Raw genomic sequence first — 17,108 nt, forward strand, 5'->3', positions numbered from 1 at the left:
TAGATACAATGGTCATCTGAGTTAAATTCACCCATTCCAGTCCATTTTAGTCCACTGATTTCTACAATGTTGACGTTCACTCTTGCCATCTCCTGATTGACCACTTCCAATTTGCCTTGTTCATGGACCTAACATTCCAGGTTCCTATGCAATACTGCTCTTTATAGCATTGGACTCTACTTCCATCACCAGTCACATCCACAACTGGGTGTTGTTTTTGCTTTGGCTCATCTCTTCACTCTTTCTGGAGTTATTTCTCCACTGATCCAAAGAATTCCAGAGAATAGCAAACAACAGAAGAGTTCTTCAAAGAATAGCAGAATTCCAAAGAATAGCAAGGAGAGATAAGAAAGCCTTCCTCAGCGATCAAAATGCAAAGAAATTGGGAAAGACTAGAGATGACTTCAAGAAAATTAGAGATACCAAGGGAACACTTCATGCAAAGACGGGCTTGCTAAAGGACAGAAATGGTATGGACCTAACAGAAGCAGAAGATACTAAGAAGAGGTGGCAAGAATACACAGAAGAACTGGACAAAAAAGAGCTTCACAACCAAGATAATCATGATGCTGTGATCACTGACCTAGAGCCAGACATCCTGGAATGTGAAGTAAAGTGGGCCTTAGAAAGCATCACTACGAACAAAGCTAGTGGAGGTGATGGAATTCCAGTTGAGCTATTCCAAATCCTGAAAGATGATGCTGTGCAAGTGCTGCACTCAGTATGCCAGCAAATTTGGAAAACAGCAGTGGCCACAGGACTGGAAAAGGTCAGTTTTCATTCCAATCCCAAAGAAAGGCAATGCCAAAGCATGCTCAAACTACCACACAGTTGTACTCATCTCACACGCTCGCAAAGTAATGTTCAAAATCCTCCAAGCTAGAACTTCAACAGTACATAAACCATGAACTTCCAGATGTTCAAGCTGGTTTTAGAAAAGGCAGAGGAACCAGAGATCAAATTGCCAACATCCACTGAGTCATCGAAAAAGCAAGAGAGTTCCAGAAAAATATCTACTTCTGTTTTATTGACAAAGCCTTTGACTGTGTGGATCACCACAAACTGTGGAAAATTCTTCAAGAGATGGGGATACCAGACCACCTGACGTGCCTCCTGAGAGATCTATATGCAGGTCAAGAAGCAACAGTTAGAACTGAAAATAGACTGGTTCCAAATTGGGAAAGGAGTACATCAAGGCTGTATATTGTCACCCTGCTTATTTAACTTATATGCAGAGTACATCCTGTGAAATGCTGGGCTGGAAGAAGCACAAGCTGGAATCAAGATTGCCAGGAGAAATATCAATAACCTTAGATATGCAGATGACATTACCCTTATGGCAGAAAGTGAAGAAGAACTAAAGAGGCTCTTGGTAAAAGTGAAAGAGCAGAGTGAAAAAGTTGGCTTAAAGCTCAACATTCAAAAAAATAAGATCATGGCATCCAGTCCCTCAGTTCATGGCAAATAGATGGGGAAACAATGGAAACAGTGACAGACTTTATTTTCTTGGGCTCCAAAATCACTGCAGACCGAAGCCATGAAATTAAAAGACGCTTGCTCATTGGAAGAAAAGTTATGACCAACCTAGACAGAATATTAAAAAGCAGAGACATTACTTTGCCAACAAAAGTCTGTCCAGTCAAAGCTATGGTTTTTCCAGTAATTGTGTATGGATGTGAGAGTTGGACTATAAAGAAGGCTGGGCGTCGAGGAATTGATGCTTTTGAATTGTGGTCCTGGAGAAGACTCTTGAGAGTCCCTTGGACTGCAAGGAGATCCAACCAGTCCATCCTAAAGGAAATCAGTCCTGAATATTCATTGGAAGAACTGATGCTGAAGCTGAAATTGCAATACTTTGGCCACCTGATGTGAAGAACTGACTCACTGAAAAAGACCCTGATGCTAGAAGATTGAAGGCAGGAGGAGAAAGGGATGACAGAGGATAAGATGGTTGGATGGCATCACCAATTCAATGGACATGAATTTGAGTAAGCTTTGGGAGTTGGTGGTGGGCAGAGAAGCCTGGTGTGCTGCCGTCTGTGGCATCGCAAAGAGTCAGACACAACTGAGTGATGGAAGTGAACTGAATGCAGGGTTCACTACGTTTCTTGGGTTTCTAATATAAGTCAGTGTCTTTTCATCATATCTGGGAGGTTTACAGCTATTGGGCCTCCAAATACTTTTCTGCTCTGGTATCCTTCTCTTCGCCTTCTGATCTCCAGTTATACCTATGTTACACTGTTTGATGTTATTTCACAGCTTTGTGAGTGTTCATTTTTCTACAGTCTTTTTTTTTATTTTCCAGCTTGGATAATTTACATTAGTCTGTTTTTTCTAGTTTCCTAACTTTTCTATCATCTCCAAACTACTGTTAAGATCATCCGTTAAGTTTTCATTCTTTTCAGTTCTAGGATTTTTGTTTGGTTCTGTTTCATAATTTTCATTTCTCAGTTGAGATTTCCATTCTTTAAGACCATGTTTTCTGAACTTTCTCTCAACTTACAGTGAGTAACAGATAAAAGAGGCTTATTTTTTGTTGTTAGAGCTATTCTTGTTTTCTTTTGGTTAATATTTAACATTTTAAATTCTTTTATTTTCAACTTTTTGTGTTATTATTCATCATGTGTCTTCTGTAAGCAGTGTATAACTGGAACTATTTGTATTTTATAAAATTATCTCATAAGTTGGATTTTAATTAGCAGTTTTAAGTAAATTTTGATTGTGAGCTTTTCTTCTTATTCAGATTTAATCTGTGAGAGTCCAAAGGACCTTAACTGAAGATATTTTCCTCAAGAGACCATTTGAATACGAATTCTGCCAGGAGGTAGGGTGTACCTTTGTCATGGATAACATTGTCCACTTTCTAGAGTACAGTACTTAAGTACTCATCACAGGCACATTTTATTCACGTGGCCTTGTGAGTGGAAGGGGCTCTAGTAATCTCTTGGTTGGCTTAGCTGTCACGGTCCTGGCTCTAACTTTGCCTTTGCTCCTTACTCTGCTGGAGCTGTCCAGTGTTCACGCCCCAGACCTGTGGAAGGTCCGCAGTGTCCCTGTCACCCGAGCCACTCCCAGCTTTGTGACTCACAGCTGCTGCTTCCTGCGCTGCCTGTTCCTTGAGCCTTCATTGTTCTACAGTCTCTCTCAGCAGTGCCTTTAACTCTGTATTCATAGCTCCCTTGTCCTCTGCAGTGCAGTGTGAACCACAGGCAGCACGCTCTCCAAGCCACATTCTGTTCTCATGGTCTGTGGCTTTCTTTGGACTAAACTTAGACGTTGGTTTAGAATGAGTGGCGCCCCACCTCCTGTCCCCCCACCTCTTTGAGAGTTCCCAGACTTCTGTAAACTGGCCTTTAGCAGGACTGACCCTGTGCATAACCTCAGTCATGTGCAAAATCCCTCTTATCTTTCCTGGAGCCGTCCCAGTGCAGGCTCAGCTGGGAGTCAGGCTTTGGAAGAAAATGTATGTAAGTGATTTTAAAAGCTAGTGATTTAATCAGGGTTCATCTTTCTAAAATAGAAACACCAGAGTTACATTTAAAGTATAGTAACAGGTAGAAAAATATCAGGGATACTTTTATTTGTTGAACACTTATACTGTGGTAGATTATTTTACTAGATTTATAGTTAAGTCATTATTATTATTTTGTAGGCCTGAATAGGCATATTTAGCTAAAAGTCTGTTGAATGAGGCTTGGCACAGTGCACCTGTTAGATTGGCACTGTATACTTCCCAGCAGTCTTGCCATCCTTACTGTGGGCAGCTGGAGGACTGGTAAACCCCACTGAACGCAGTCACCAGAGGACTGCTGCTTCTGTAGTTGGTGCTGCCTCGTTTGACTTGCTTTAGCTGTGGGCCCGCCTCTTCTGACTCCTCACTTGCATTCAGAGTGACCGTGAAGCTATATTCCAGCTGTGTCCTCTCTCCACACAGGGGTTCATATGGATCTTCTGTCCATAGTCATACTTCTGACCTCTTCCATTTCCTTGAACATTTTTTTTTAAATCTGCTGTTATTCTGGTATAGTCCATAAAGTTCACTGTGAAAATGATTTTGCTTCATGTATAGAGTAAAATGGGCAGTGGGTAGGAGGATTCAGAATAAGCATCTTCTTTGCTGTTGGTTTATTTTTTTCCTTCCAGTTTTACTGAGGTCTAATTGGCATACAGCACTGTATAAGGTTAAGGTATACAGAAAAATGATTTGATTTACATGCATCATGAAATGATTACTACCATAACTTTGGTGAGTTTATTGCATCTTTTGTTTAAAGGGTATGCTGCTGCTGCTGCTGCTGCTAAGTCGCTTCAGTCGTGTCCGACTCTGTGCGACCCCATAGACGGCAGCCCACTAGGCTCCGCCATCCCTGGGACTCTCCGGGCAAGAACACTGGGGTGGGTTGCCATTTCCTTCTCCAATGCAGGAAAGTGAAGAGTGAAAGGGAAGTTGCTCAGTCGTGTCCGACTCTTATCGACCCCATGGACTGCAGCCTACCAGACTCCTCCGTCCATGGGATTTTCCAGGCAAGAATACTGGAGTAGGGTGCCATTGCCTTCTCCTTAAAGGGTATAGAGTTTCAGTTTTGGAAATTGAAAATGTTTTGGAGATCTTTTTTTTTTTTTTTTTTTTAACATTTTAAAATGTATACTTTAATTAAGGTATAAAGTATGTAAACAATCAGGTAAGCTTATAGAGAAGCTGACCAAGATACATAAATTAGGAGACATAAGTGTCCATCTAAATTTTCTATACTTCATCTTTTTTTTCCTTTTTACAGAATATTTATTAAAGTTGTTTAATATACAATTTTTCATTTCTCATTCTGGAAGTCCTTTTTTAGAAAGACTCTTCTTTATCTGATGACAAATATTAGAGCCACATTATCAGTGATTATTCTGGACCTCCACGCTTGACAAGACAATTGGAAGAACATGTAAATCAGCATCTGAAACTCCAAAGCTAATAATGTGAAGGTGTCTTCCACAGTATTGGGATAAAGAGCAACAACATACTTGGATAAATTCAATTTCTTCTTGAGACACAAGTTTCCTTCTGTATTTCTGAGGTAAAGTTTTTATCATCTCTGCCGTGTCTGGTGGACCCTGATGCATCAGCCAGTCTGGCGATTTACTTCCCTTAGAATGCTGTGAAATTGAAGAAGTATGAGATGGTAGTCCTGCTGATCGTAGAACTTCTGATACATTTGGTTTAGGATTGTCTCTTCTGTCAGGGAACCTTATTAATGGAGTATGTGGCTTGACTACCTGAACGACCCTGCTGGCAGACGCCATCTTGCTGCCCATCATGACCCCCGAGAAGGGGCAGCTGTTTTGGAGATCTTTTCCTGACAATGTGAATATAATTAATACTACTGAACTGTACATCTAAAATGGCTAATTTCATAAATTTTGTTACATTTTTTTCCTACAGTTAAAAAAAGAGTATCTTTTGTGGAATGTAGATTTAAACGGTTAAGGGCAGAGTTCTGAATTTTTTTACCTTATCCGTTGTACGTGGTTCTATTTACTCATCCTTTACCACAGATTGAATCAACAGATTAGAGTTATTGGAGGGTCCAGAGCAGAGGAAATGTTTAGCAAACAGAATTTATAGGTGCTCAGAACATACTAGCTGAGTTATTTCAGTGTGGGGTCACGCTGCCTTCCTTGTCTGCATGAAAATGCATGCTTGTCTGTGTCTTTGATTGAGATGTTTTGTGTGTCTTCCCAGAGAGAAGGGTTTTATAATGAGGTGAAAACCTCTGAGAAGTGATAGCTGACTTTAAAAGCAAATAACTATTTCCTAGTTTACATTTATATTATTTTTAAATTAGATCTTGGGTTACTTGGGCTTCCCTTGTTGCTCAGCTGGTAAAGAATCCGCCAGCAATGAGGGAGATCTGGGTTCGATCCCTGGGTTGGGAATATCCCCTGGAGAAGGGAAAGGCTAGTATTCTGGCCTGGAGAATTCCGTGGACTGTATAGTCCATAGGTTTGCAAAGAGTCAGACACGACGGAGCGACTTGCACTGGGTTACTACTTTGATGATTGAAAAGTTTTTCTCACTATAGTTTTTTTCCACTGAAAAGTAATATCTAGAGGGAGAAAACTGAGTTTCAGGATCATAGAGCAAACAGTAAACTGAAGGCTTTTACATTGTACCACCCATGCAAATTAATATTAAAATTCCCAATTCTTAATAGACTTTAACCACCTTTGGGATTTACCCAGAGGAAAATGGGGCCAGAGTTACTTTTCTTTCTTTCAGCTTATGCTCTGTAATACATTATCATGCAGATCACAGTAATTAAGGCAGAAAGATTAGGAAACTGGGAGGATTCAAGGTTTAGTCATAAAGAAACACCAGTTAAATTTTCAGAAATATTTCACCCGTGCTCTATATAGAACACTGTGGGGAATGCTTAAAAGAAATGCATGGCGATCCAGAACACTGCAGGGAATGCTAAAGAAATATGTAATGGTCCAAAGAGGGTTCAGCCTTTTTGGTAGGCCAAGGGTTCTATACTGTGAGGAATGATCTGTAACTAGGTAGTATTTTGTTTTAGGGTTCGCCAAAGAAACAGAACCAATAGTATATAAAAAGATAGATGGATAGAGAAAGATTCTTATTGATAGATTTTAAGAAATTGGCTCATGTGACTATAGAGGCTGCCAGGTCTAAAACCTGCACGCTAGGCTGGCAGATTGGGGAACTGAGAGAAGAGTTGAATCTGAAATTTGAGACCACAGGTCTACTGGCAAAATTCTGTCTTCTTCCAAGAGAGGCTTAGAGGGGTTTTTTGTTCTAAGGCCTTCATATGATAGATGAGTCCTACCCACATTATAGGCCCTTCCCTAGTGAGTCACACAGTAAAGAATCTGACTGCGATGCAGGAGACCTGGGTGTGATCCCTTTAGAAGGGAATGGCCACCCACTCCAGTATTCCTGCCTGGAGAATCCCATGGACAGAGGAGCCTGGCAGGCTACAGCCCATGGGGTCACAAAGAGTCGGACAGGACCCGTTATGGAGAGTAATATCTTTTACACAAAGTCTCTTGATTTAAATGTTAATCATATCTATGAATATACCTTCACAGAAACATCTTGAATAATATTTGACCAAATATCTGCGTACTGTGGCCTATTCAAGTTGATACATAAAATTGGCCAGCATGTATATTTAAATGTCAAACTGTAAAGAGTATTGGGTACATGTTGTGGGTGGCAAGATAGGAGTAGGGGAGCTTGTTTTGATGTTTCTTTGCTCACAGATGAGATAAATGTGAAGATGTGCTCTGAAGGCCAGGAAATTTTTGGCCTGGTGTGCAGAGTGTGTGCGACATCCCAAGAGAGTGGTAGAATGAACAAGGGTGGAGCTGACCATGGCACGGGCGGGAGAGGATTTGTCCCGGCTGGAGAGAGATTTCTTAGGTGGTGAGGCAGGCCCTGCTCTGATTCCTCTACTTTGATACTGCGTTAAGTAGAGAAGGTGCTTGCTCCAGCCTGAGATGACAGACGGCTGGAGCAGGGCTGTCTGTACCACCGGCATTATATGCTACGTTATACAGTGTAATGAGATGAGAATTCTTCTGCATAAAGCGTTTCAAGTGAGATAGGGCTGCCTTAGATTTTTCTGTTATAACATGTGCCCAGAATTCTTTCTTCAGTTAGTTTAATGAATTGCTTCGAAAGATGTATGTTTGTGAATAAACATAAGATCTTCAAATGATGTGAATTGCTGCCTGTAATAATTCCAATCTTTAAGCCTTGAAATGTTTTTGGATCCATTCTGAAGTAGAAATACAGCCCAGTAACTCCCCCTTGCCCCACATTACAAATTAAGGAACATAATCAAATTTTTAGATGTAATTGGGGTAAAGACACTTTAAAATAAAAATTCTACCAAGGAAGGTAGTTACCAGAGAGAATAGCAACAGCAGTGTCTGTGGAATAACGCACGGAACAGCGCCCGAGTGGCTCACCTCTCCGTGCCTGTGCCCCTCTGCAGTGCGGGCCTGCTTGTTTCTCCAGCCAAGTGGTGGAGTCTGTTTCCGCGCCTTTGTACTGGGCCGTGCTGGGCGGCCTGCAGTGGCCAGGGGAGCATAAGCGGGCGCGCTGCAGGCAGAGGCGCCACATGCAGCGGGCCAGCTCCTCACTGCTGCCGCCACGCTGAGAGGAGGCCCACCTGGGGGGAAGGCCCAGCCCTCCTCCCTGAGCCCAGTTCCCAGCTGACCCGGGCCCAGTGCAGCAGCCCACAAGTCAGGCAAGAGCAGCAGCAGAGCTGTGCAGTCAACCCACGGGTTTGTGAGAAGTAGGAAATCCCTGCTGTTTAGGCAACTGGGGCTGGGGTAGTTTGTTATGCAGCAGTGGCAAACAGAAACATCCTGTGACTAATTGCAGGAACTCCTCTCTGTAATTCTAATTCTGGCTTCATTCCTGAGACCTCAGGAGCCCACAGTCTGGTGAGGGAGTCCCTCCAGGACAGTGTGGTGCCTGCCCAGGATGGGCTCTGGGCTGCTGCGGCCTTGGCTTCTTCTCTGTCCCCCTTTCCTCATCTGTAAGGATTAGATTTTTCCCTACAGGACAAGCATAGAAGAGCACTTGGAGGAACTAGAGGAAGAAGATTAGTTCTGTACTCCACTGACGGTACTTTCCATCTCTTACGCCTGTCAGACTCACACTGCTTTCTCAGAAGTGAAATGCTGCAAGAACCCCAGCGAGTCTCCTCTTTTCCTTTTGTTAAGAACTACTGTTTTCAGTACCCTTGTATTTGTCCTGAAGAATGCCATGGGTATGCCTCCTTAACTTTGCTCAGGTTCACACTCTCCTGGGAAAGTCAGACATTAGAGTCCAGGCCCCTTCCTTGTAACATCTCAGGCTCAGCTAGTTCACACACATGGTGGAGGGTTCTGCTGAGGTCTCTCTGGGTCACTGGGGAGGTCACAGGTGGCATGCACTGTTTGGATCTGAGTCCTGCCTGCCCCACACTGTCTGCTGCTCACTCACCGTCAGCTTTGGCCTGCCCCTCTCTTGCTCTGTTCCTTGAGATTCTAAATTGCACATTGCCGCCTGCAGCACTCTCCTCTCCTGGCCCAGCTGTGTTTGCTCAGGACTTCCCCACCAGGCTCCCTCAGTTTTCTTGAGCGGCCTCTTCTCCTTCCGCTGGCCAGCATTTTGGGGGATACCTAGAGTCCACACTTTCTGTCTTCTTGGCTGCCTCGTGGCTCAGACGGTAAAGAATCTGCCTGCAGCGCAGGAGAACAGGGTTCAGCCCTTGGTTCAGGAAGATCCCCTGGAGAAGGAAATGGCTACTCACTCCAGTATTCTTGCCTGGAGAATCCCAAGGACAGAGGACCCTGGCAGGCTACAGTCCATGGGGTTGCAGAGTTGGACACGACTGAGTGACTAACACTTTGTTTTCACCAGCCTTTCAGGCTGCGTGTTAGAAAATTAATCTTGAATAATCTACTGGAGTAGTTTAAAGATACAGCTTTAGTTTTAAATAGTTGTAGTGGTTTAAGGTTATGTTATTATATATGTAATATATGTGTAACAATGGTTTAAGAATATATACTATAATTTTAAAATGCAGTATTTTTCTGTGACTTGTGATATATATTTGTAAATCAACTCAAAATGATAAATATCCAATTTTTGTTATAAATTAGACCTAACTTTTCAGGCATGTCTTACAGTCTTGAAGTACATAAATTATTATTTTGTCAAATTTTTAATAAGTATATCCATTACTTTGGTCAGATGTCCCCCTATGCAGACAAAATTGCAGCAAAAAGCATGTTGCTATTTAATACTTAAAACTGTGGATTCTGTGTTATTGTTTGTATCCATGTCGATCATACCTCTTCTTTTCATAATAAAGCCAACAACACACCGGGTTTTGTCTTTTTCTAACAACTGTGCTACAGTGAGATGAAAAAGAAAAAACCTACATATTTTAGATTCCCCTTGTAAATTGCCACAGGCTGCTACATCTAGTGAAATACGGCTGAGCAGCCTCAGGCAAGTTGCGTAACTTCTCTGAGCCCTTCTGGCCCTGTTGTGAGAATCAAAGGAGATAATGCGCGTGAAGCATTTACGACTTGTCAGTGCTTCATCTGTTTAGTTTTTCTCCAGCCAATTACTCTTCAGAAGTTCTATTTCTGTACTTCTCAGTTTGTTTCTCCTACATTATCAGTTTTAAGTTTTTTATTCTTTGGATTTCATTTTCTAGTTATCCTCAGCATTGCTTATTTGCTGTTCTTCATGTAACATTGAAATTATTCTTTATTACCTCTGGTCATACTCTGAATTATTCCAGAGGGTTTTATTTTATTTAACATTTCTGTCTTTAATTTTATTTATGTGTTTATTTTTGACTGTGCTGGGTCTTCGTTGTGCGGGTTTTTCCCGAGCTGCAGTGAGCTCCAGTCTCCAGCTGCGGTGCCCGAGCGTCTCACTGCGGCGGCTTCTCTTGCTGCAGGAGCACGGGCTCTGGAGTGCGCAGTCTTGGGTGGCTGCAGCGCGTGGGCTCGGCGGTTGTGGCTCCCAGGCTCGAGAGCACAGGCTTCGTAGTTTCGGCGCACGGGTTTAGTTGCTCTGTGCATGCAGGGTCTTTCTGAATCAGAGATCAAACCCCTGTCTCCTGCATTGGCAGGTGAATTCTTTCTCACTGAGAGAAGGTACCAGGGATACCCTCTAGGGGACTTTAAAACTAACAAAATCTTTTTTTTGTTTGTTTCTGAGTAAACTTCATTTAGTCTGTGGGGTGTGTTTGTGTGTTTTATCATTTTTTCCTTCACTTTCAGTAATTGCATCTGTATTTTCTGGTAGTTGCTACTTTATTCTGATGCATTTAACTTTTTAAAATGCATTTTGGTATTTTTAATAAGCTCATGGTTCTTGAAGACCATAGTGTTACACAGGCCAAGTCAGAGCTTTGTCTCAGACTGTTTTTTACTGGGTGGCATATGCAGGCCTTGCAGTGTTACTCTACCAACTTCCCTAAAATTCTCGGAACCCTGAACTTAAATTTTGATCTTAATTTCAGTAAAGAGTGGGAATAGGGTAATCTTGATGCCTTGTTACCTTTTGGTCTGGGGTGGGCATGACAGTGTCCAGATATGAGTTGCTTGTGAGAGAGCGTTCTTCCCTGGTTGAGTGAGGGGAATAGGCCTTTAAGGATACTGTTAGTGAAATAGCATATCTTATGCCCTTCTTTAGTAACTTGTCACCTATTCTTCACTGTATTTCTGACTCAAAGATTGAAATTGCTAACCTGTATTTTATGAAACTTGTTTTTCTCTTTCTTAAAAGAGCTCTTATCCGCAGTTCTTAATAACTTATAATTGTAACCTTTTAGAATTATTCTTAAAAATACTTGGATTCCATTTTGAATTATTACAATTTTGGACTTAGTCTGATGTGGTCAAACTTGCACATATTTAAAGATCAGTTGTTTCTTCCCATTTGATATGAATTGTACCAGGATAAAAAATACTGAATTTTTGTGTTGTCTGAATTTCCACTGTTCTACTTGATCAGCATTTGAGACAGTAAACGGTGTTAGTTATAGTTTGAGTCATAAATGAAATTCCCAGTTAGTTCTGGCTCTTGTGGGAGAAAAGTTGATTCAGTCAATATTTACTGAATGGATATTATGTGACCACACTGGGCTAGAGAGTGCTAGTACAAGGGTGAGCAAAGTGAGATAGGACTTCTGGCTTTAGGGAGCTTACTGCCCAGTAAGGGTGAAAGTCATTAATTAAAGAATTTAACAAAAGTAAAATTCCAGTTGTGATCCTTGTTAATGAAGTAGAGGTTCTTCATCAATTCTGTAAAGCCTGTAAATGTGGGATTTCCTGGGGATGTTGTTGTTATTGTTGTTTAAGTTTACGTTTGACTTAGAATAACTGTCAAGACTGTTTTCCAAGGTCTCTATACCACTTCACATTCTCAAGGGCAGTATATGAGGGCTCCAGTTTCTCCACATGCTACAGTTAATATCGATGGTCTTTTTGATCATAGCCCTTCTCCGGGGGATATGTTAGGTACTCAGTCATGTCCAGCTGTTTGTGTCCCCATGGACTGTGACCTGCCAGGCTCCTCTGTCCATGGGATCCTCCAGACAAGAAAACTAGAGTGGGTAGTTGTTCCCTTCTTCAGGGAATCTTCCTGAACCAGGCATCAAACCTGGGTCTCCTGCATTGCAAGCAGATTCTTTACAGTCTGAACTACCAGGGAAGCTCAGGAAGGGAAGCCCAGGAGGGGTATAGTATTTTCTCATTGTGGTTTTAATTTGCAGATCATTTCATGAGCTTAGTAACTATTCATTTATCTTCTTTGGTGAAATGGCTATTAAAAACTTTTGCCCATCTTTAAATTGTGTTAAGTTGTAGGTGTTCTTTAGATATTCCAGATGCAAGTCTATCAGATAGATGATTGTTATTTTTTCCCCTAATTCATCTTTTTAGCTTTCTTGATGATGACTTTTAGAGCACAGAAGTCTTATTAAATTTGATCATCTGATTTATCAGTATTTTCCTTTCAGTAGAATGTGCAGAGGTGGTCATTGAAGCCAGAGATATGGATTTGATAACTTGGGAAAAGGGAACACAGAATAAGAGTGGGAGAGGGTAAAATGGAGCTTTGAGGAATCGAAAGAGTTACTGTCATGTGAGTGAGTAAATGTGTCAAGTCAAATAACATGGGCCAGAAAATGTCCTTTAGGCTTAACCGCTATAGAGATGGCTGTTGACCTTACTGTTCTGAAGCTAGATTGTGATGAGATGAAATGTGCATGGGAGGTAAAAAAAATGTCAATTTGAGTGGAGAAGAGCTCTAGGGTATAGAAGAAGAGCCCTGTTTTGCTTTAGAAAAGCAAGATAAATGGGATGATCCCAGGAGACAAATGGTGAGTCAGATGGTGTTTTATGCTTTTCTTTTTCCCTTTCTTTTTAAAATTTTCATTGAGAGAGTGAATATCCTTATTCAGTACCTAAATCATGACCCAGGTATAATACCACATTTGGTAAAAATATGTGATATGGGTAGTGTTCTGTTTGAGGTCACATGAGTCTCCTGCCTGTTTTCTGTTTATACTTTCTCTCCATTTATTTCTTCAAAGTATTTTCAAAATGAAAAAAGTAATAAATACACACAGCTTTTTGAAAAATGTAATGGAGGCCCAAACTCTCTCATCCAGACGTCTTAGGTCAGAAATACTTTAAACTTCAGAAATTTTCAGATTCTAGAAAGGTAATCTATACGTGGTATGTAATAGTGAGTGCTCTTATTGGGGTGATACCCATAAAACTCATTAATATTTCCTTATTGAAGTATAATACTTATACTGAGTTGCATAGGTATTAAAAGAAACTATAAATAGCTTCCTATTAGTTCAGGTCAGGTTTTGGCCCCTAAAGAGTTTAAGATTAGGTCTTAATGTTAAATAAGACCTAACACTTAATGTTAAACAAGACTTACACATTTCTTTACTAAATATAAGTAAATAGAAGCTAGCTTTGTCTTGGTATTTTTCTGAATGTTAGAAGTGTGTGTGGGAGATGCAGTACCGGCCCCTGTAATGAGCAGCAGCGGTCCTCTGCCCCACCCGCCACAGCCCTCGTCCTGCTCCGCAGAGGCAGCTCCGTATGTGTCATCGTTGCATCTTCTGACTGTTGCCTCCGTGTTTTCAAACGATACGCTCATGCTATTCCCTGACTTAGCAGTATTAGACGTTACCTCTTGACTTCCTTTCGTGCCCCACCTCTCTCCTCCCTGTCCACCGGGTTTGGTTATGTCATGATGTTGTTTATGTCACTGGAGTATTTACACCGTAATCAGTATTGAACTACTGTTCACTTTAGAAACAAATGATTCTGCTGTCTTTCTACTGTAGTTTTGCTGTTGTTACTTTGTATTCTCACTGGTATGATCGTTATTAGACTTATCCTTAGTTCTTCTAAGATGTCCAGGGTATTATCTGTCACTCCATCTTCCCTGTTGAGACTTCTTTTGCTCTGGGGACCTGCCTCTGGACATCTTACACGCATGTGCTCCACTCTGCACCAGCGGTCTCGGGCCTGCCAGTGCAGCTACAGTCCTGGAGCTTGCGCTTTGTGCCGCTCGGAAGCTATAGTGGCTCTTTTGTGCATTCTTTCTTTTTCTTTTCCTTGATTTAGTCCTTTATTTTGCTAGAGTACATCTTCCAGGAGTTTACCGTAAAAGGGTGCATGGGAAATTGATTACCTGGCTGTACATCTATAGGGATGTTGATTGGCTTGTTTAAATGGATTTTTAAAACTTTAGAAAGTTATCTTTATTTCCCTGAGGGTTTTTTTTTTTTTTGCTTTTTGTGCTTATGTATTATTTTGGTTCCTTCATTCAGAGCTCTTCTCCTAGGTTTGATCAGTAAGTGAGAAAGGCCAAGAACAGGGAGCAGAGATTACATAGACTGCACTGAACTGAGTTGTGGGAGCAAGAAAATGAAGAGCACTGAAATGTTACTTAAAAAGTGGTTACGGAGCGAAAGTGAATAGGAGCATTGAAAGTATTTTCTTTCTACTTCTGTTTTTAAAGATGAGAGACCCAAAATGCACTTTGAAATTCTGTATCAGTGTAGATTTTTATAATTTTTCTACAGCATCTAGTGATATAAACTACTTGTTTTATGCATTTTGGGGGAAAACTGGTTCTGTTCCTTTGTTGACGTGAAGGAGTCTTTATAAAAAGGATGGGATGACAATATGGTGTAAATGGGGTGGCTGATAGAGTGAGGCCCCTAAATAGCCAGGTGGGGAGGATGGCAAAGAGCCCAGGTACACTTCTAGAGTTGGGGCTGCTTCTTCCCATAACTGCATAATATAATTTATTTAATTCATGAAAGGCTTGAGAGCAATGGGCAGGTTTATATGGTTGGTGGCGGGAAATTGAGGGACTTTTACAATAAATTGTCATTTAAACAGCAAAAGTGCCTGATCTCATGGTCAGATACACAGGGGCTTCCTTCACACAAGGAAATCTGTTATTAAGAGAGAACAGTCTCTTTTCCTCTGGTGGAAAGAAGTCTTTCACTATTTTGGAACAAGAGGTTTCTTTTATAACCATCATTAAAAGAAAAAAGCATTTACGAATAGCCCATGTTTATTATTCTTTTCTGTGTTCTGCAAAAGATAATGGTTCCTGCTGCAGACACTTTTCTGCCATAGCAACAGGGACAAACATACACTGGAAAAAAAGCAGTGTAAGCAGCAGATAGTCTCAATGCTGGGCAGATGCTCAGATTTATTGATGGTGGACAAGTACTAACCTCCCCTTGTCTGCCATGTTAATAATGCTGTGTTCCTAGCACTGCATGTTCTGAGCCGCCATTTCTAAGGATGTATAAAGGCCATCCCACTGCAGTTGCATTTTGTGGGAAATATGTAAACTGAAAGTAGTGTGACATGGAAATATTAATAAAGGCTTGTGTTGCGAAAGTCTTAAGTCAGTCATGTTCAACTCTTTGTGACCCCATAGACTGCAGCCCATAAGGCTCCTCTGTTCATGGAATTCTCCAGGCAAGAATACTGGTGTGGGTAGCCATTACCTTCTCCAGGGGATCTTCCTGACCCAGGGATCAAACCTGGGTCTCCCACATTGCAGGCAGATTCTTTACCATCTGAGCCACTAGGGAAGTCCAATAAAAGCTTACTATGCATAAAAATATGAAAGAAAGCAGTCTTCAAAATCAGTAACTTTGCAATGAAAGTTAGATGTAATAAAACCCTGAAAAGAAAGGCAAGCGATTCCCATAATACACTATGCTGTTTTATTTTTAAGGAAGAGCACTGTGCAAAAATATTAGAGGAATTGCTGGAAAAAATCTAAAGAGAGCATAAAGCAAACACTACGGTAGTTGAAGACATTAGTGTCCTGAGAATGCGTCTTCCTACTTTATTCCTGTAGGAAAATTAGGCTTGATTTCTATGAGGTCTTCAGAAATGTATTCATCACAGAAAATGAGCCCTCTTACGGTTGTATACATTCATCAATAACATAAAGTTCTGACTGTACCGACCTATGTGGAATGACTTGAGCTTTTAACACTTTAAAAATATGTATCTAAACTATAAAAGTATTACATTGTTACTGAAAGTTTAGAAAATAGAGAAATGAAAAGTCACTAAGTATTGCCACATCATTAAACTGCTGTTAGCATTTTTGTGAATTTCTCTCCTAGTACCTAACTACATATTAATATTAAATAACAATGACAGGAATATGCTTATTTTGATTTTTAATTTAAAACTTATTTAAAACTCTAATAAGAGTTTGCTGTGTGAATATAATGGTAAGTTTTGGTTGAGATAGGTTTTTTAATAGTTAGGCATTTTCCTTTGCTTTTCCCTAAAAGGTTTTAAAATCCTGTACTGGTGTTGAGTTTGATCATTTGATTATATTAATAGCATCTAATGACATAAATGGTTGATTCTGCAGGTTTTCCTTGGAAACCAGACTCTGTTCCTGTGTCTTCAGATGTGACAATATGCTGGTGACCCCAGTGCACGCTGTGTACATGTCCTGGGTTTCCCACAGGTGTGTCAGGCTCAGTGTGCCCATGGCCAACCCTCATGCATCTCCCAGTCCTCTCTGCATTCCAGTCTTGTGAAGGCACAGCCAGAAACCAGGGACAGTTTAGACCCCTCACTAGATCATGTCAGTCCTCGTTTTCTAATGGTCTGTCTCCTCCCTCCAAGTTCTGTTCTAGGTCTGGTCTCGGTCGTTCAGTGCTGTGTGTTACACCTGGTCTCCTCACTCCTAATGCTTTTGTGTGTGTGTGTGTGTGTGTGTGCTAGCTGCTGTTCATAGGCTTCTCATTTCTTATAGGAACCATTCTTCTGATTAAAAACAGGCTTAACTTACAGTTGTTTGTTTAGAGTGCCAGTGAGGATACTGCAATTCAGCAGCTCACAATGGGGAGGAGGAGGGTGCTGCTGGAGCCTGGTACCCTGTGTGCAGGGATGCGTGGAGGCATGCAGACCCGGGGTGATCGTCTCCTGGGGGATTTGCCACTGATATCTTGTGTCTTCTCCTGGCTGCCTTCTTTGTCATCTGTGTTTGTCCCCAG

The 17,108-nt window shown here is 41.2% G+C and overlaps 2 protein-coding genes across 10 annotated transcripts in view; one reads left to right on the forward strand and one right to left on the reverse strand.

Annotated features, from left to right (window-relative positions):
* Window positions 1-17,108, forward strand: part of MARCHF8 (membrane associated ring-CH-type finger 8) — a 112,172-nt gene that overhangs the window by 30,484 nt on the left and 64,580 nt on the right. For 3 of the 9 annotated variants that reach the window (XM_061405727.1, XM_061405729.1, XM_061405730.1), the window contains one exon: window positions 2,744-2,824. The exons of 4 other annotated variants lie outside the window; for them this stretch is intronic. The gene's annotated coding sequence lies outside the window, so the exon portion shown is untranslated. Of the gene's footprint in view, window positions 1-2,743; window positions 2,825-4,143; window positions 4,247-16,393; window positions 16,577-17,108 lie in introns of those variants that run through there. 2 more of the 9 variants (XM_061405731.1, XM_061405733.1) reach the window with 2 other exon arrangements.
* Window positions 4,669-5,332, reverse strand: LOC133240605 (alpha-ketoglutarate dehydrogenase component 4). The gene is made up of 2 exons (XM_061405737.1): window positions 5,014-5,332; window positions 4,669-4,909 (listed from the first exon to the last, which is right to left on the reverse strand). The coding sequence occupies exons 1-2, from the start codon at window positions 5,305-5,307 to the stop codon at window positions 4,892-4,894; spliced, it is 312 nt and encodes a 103-aa protein (XP_061261721.1). The 5' UTR covers window positions 5,308-5,332; the 3' UTR covers window positions 4,669-4,891.

This window comes from Bos javanicus, chromosome 28 (genome assembly GCF_032452875.1).
Source record: "Bos javanicus breed banteng chromosome 28, ARS-OSU_banteng_1.0, whole genome shotgun sequence".
NCBI classification, from domain to species: Eukaryota; Metazoa; Chordata; class Mammalia; order Artiodactyla; family Bovidae; genus Bos; species Bos javanicus.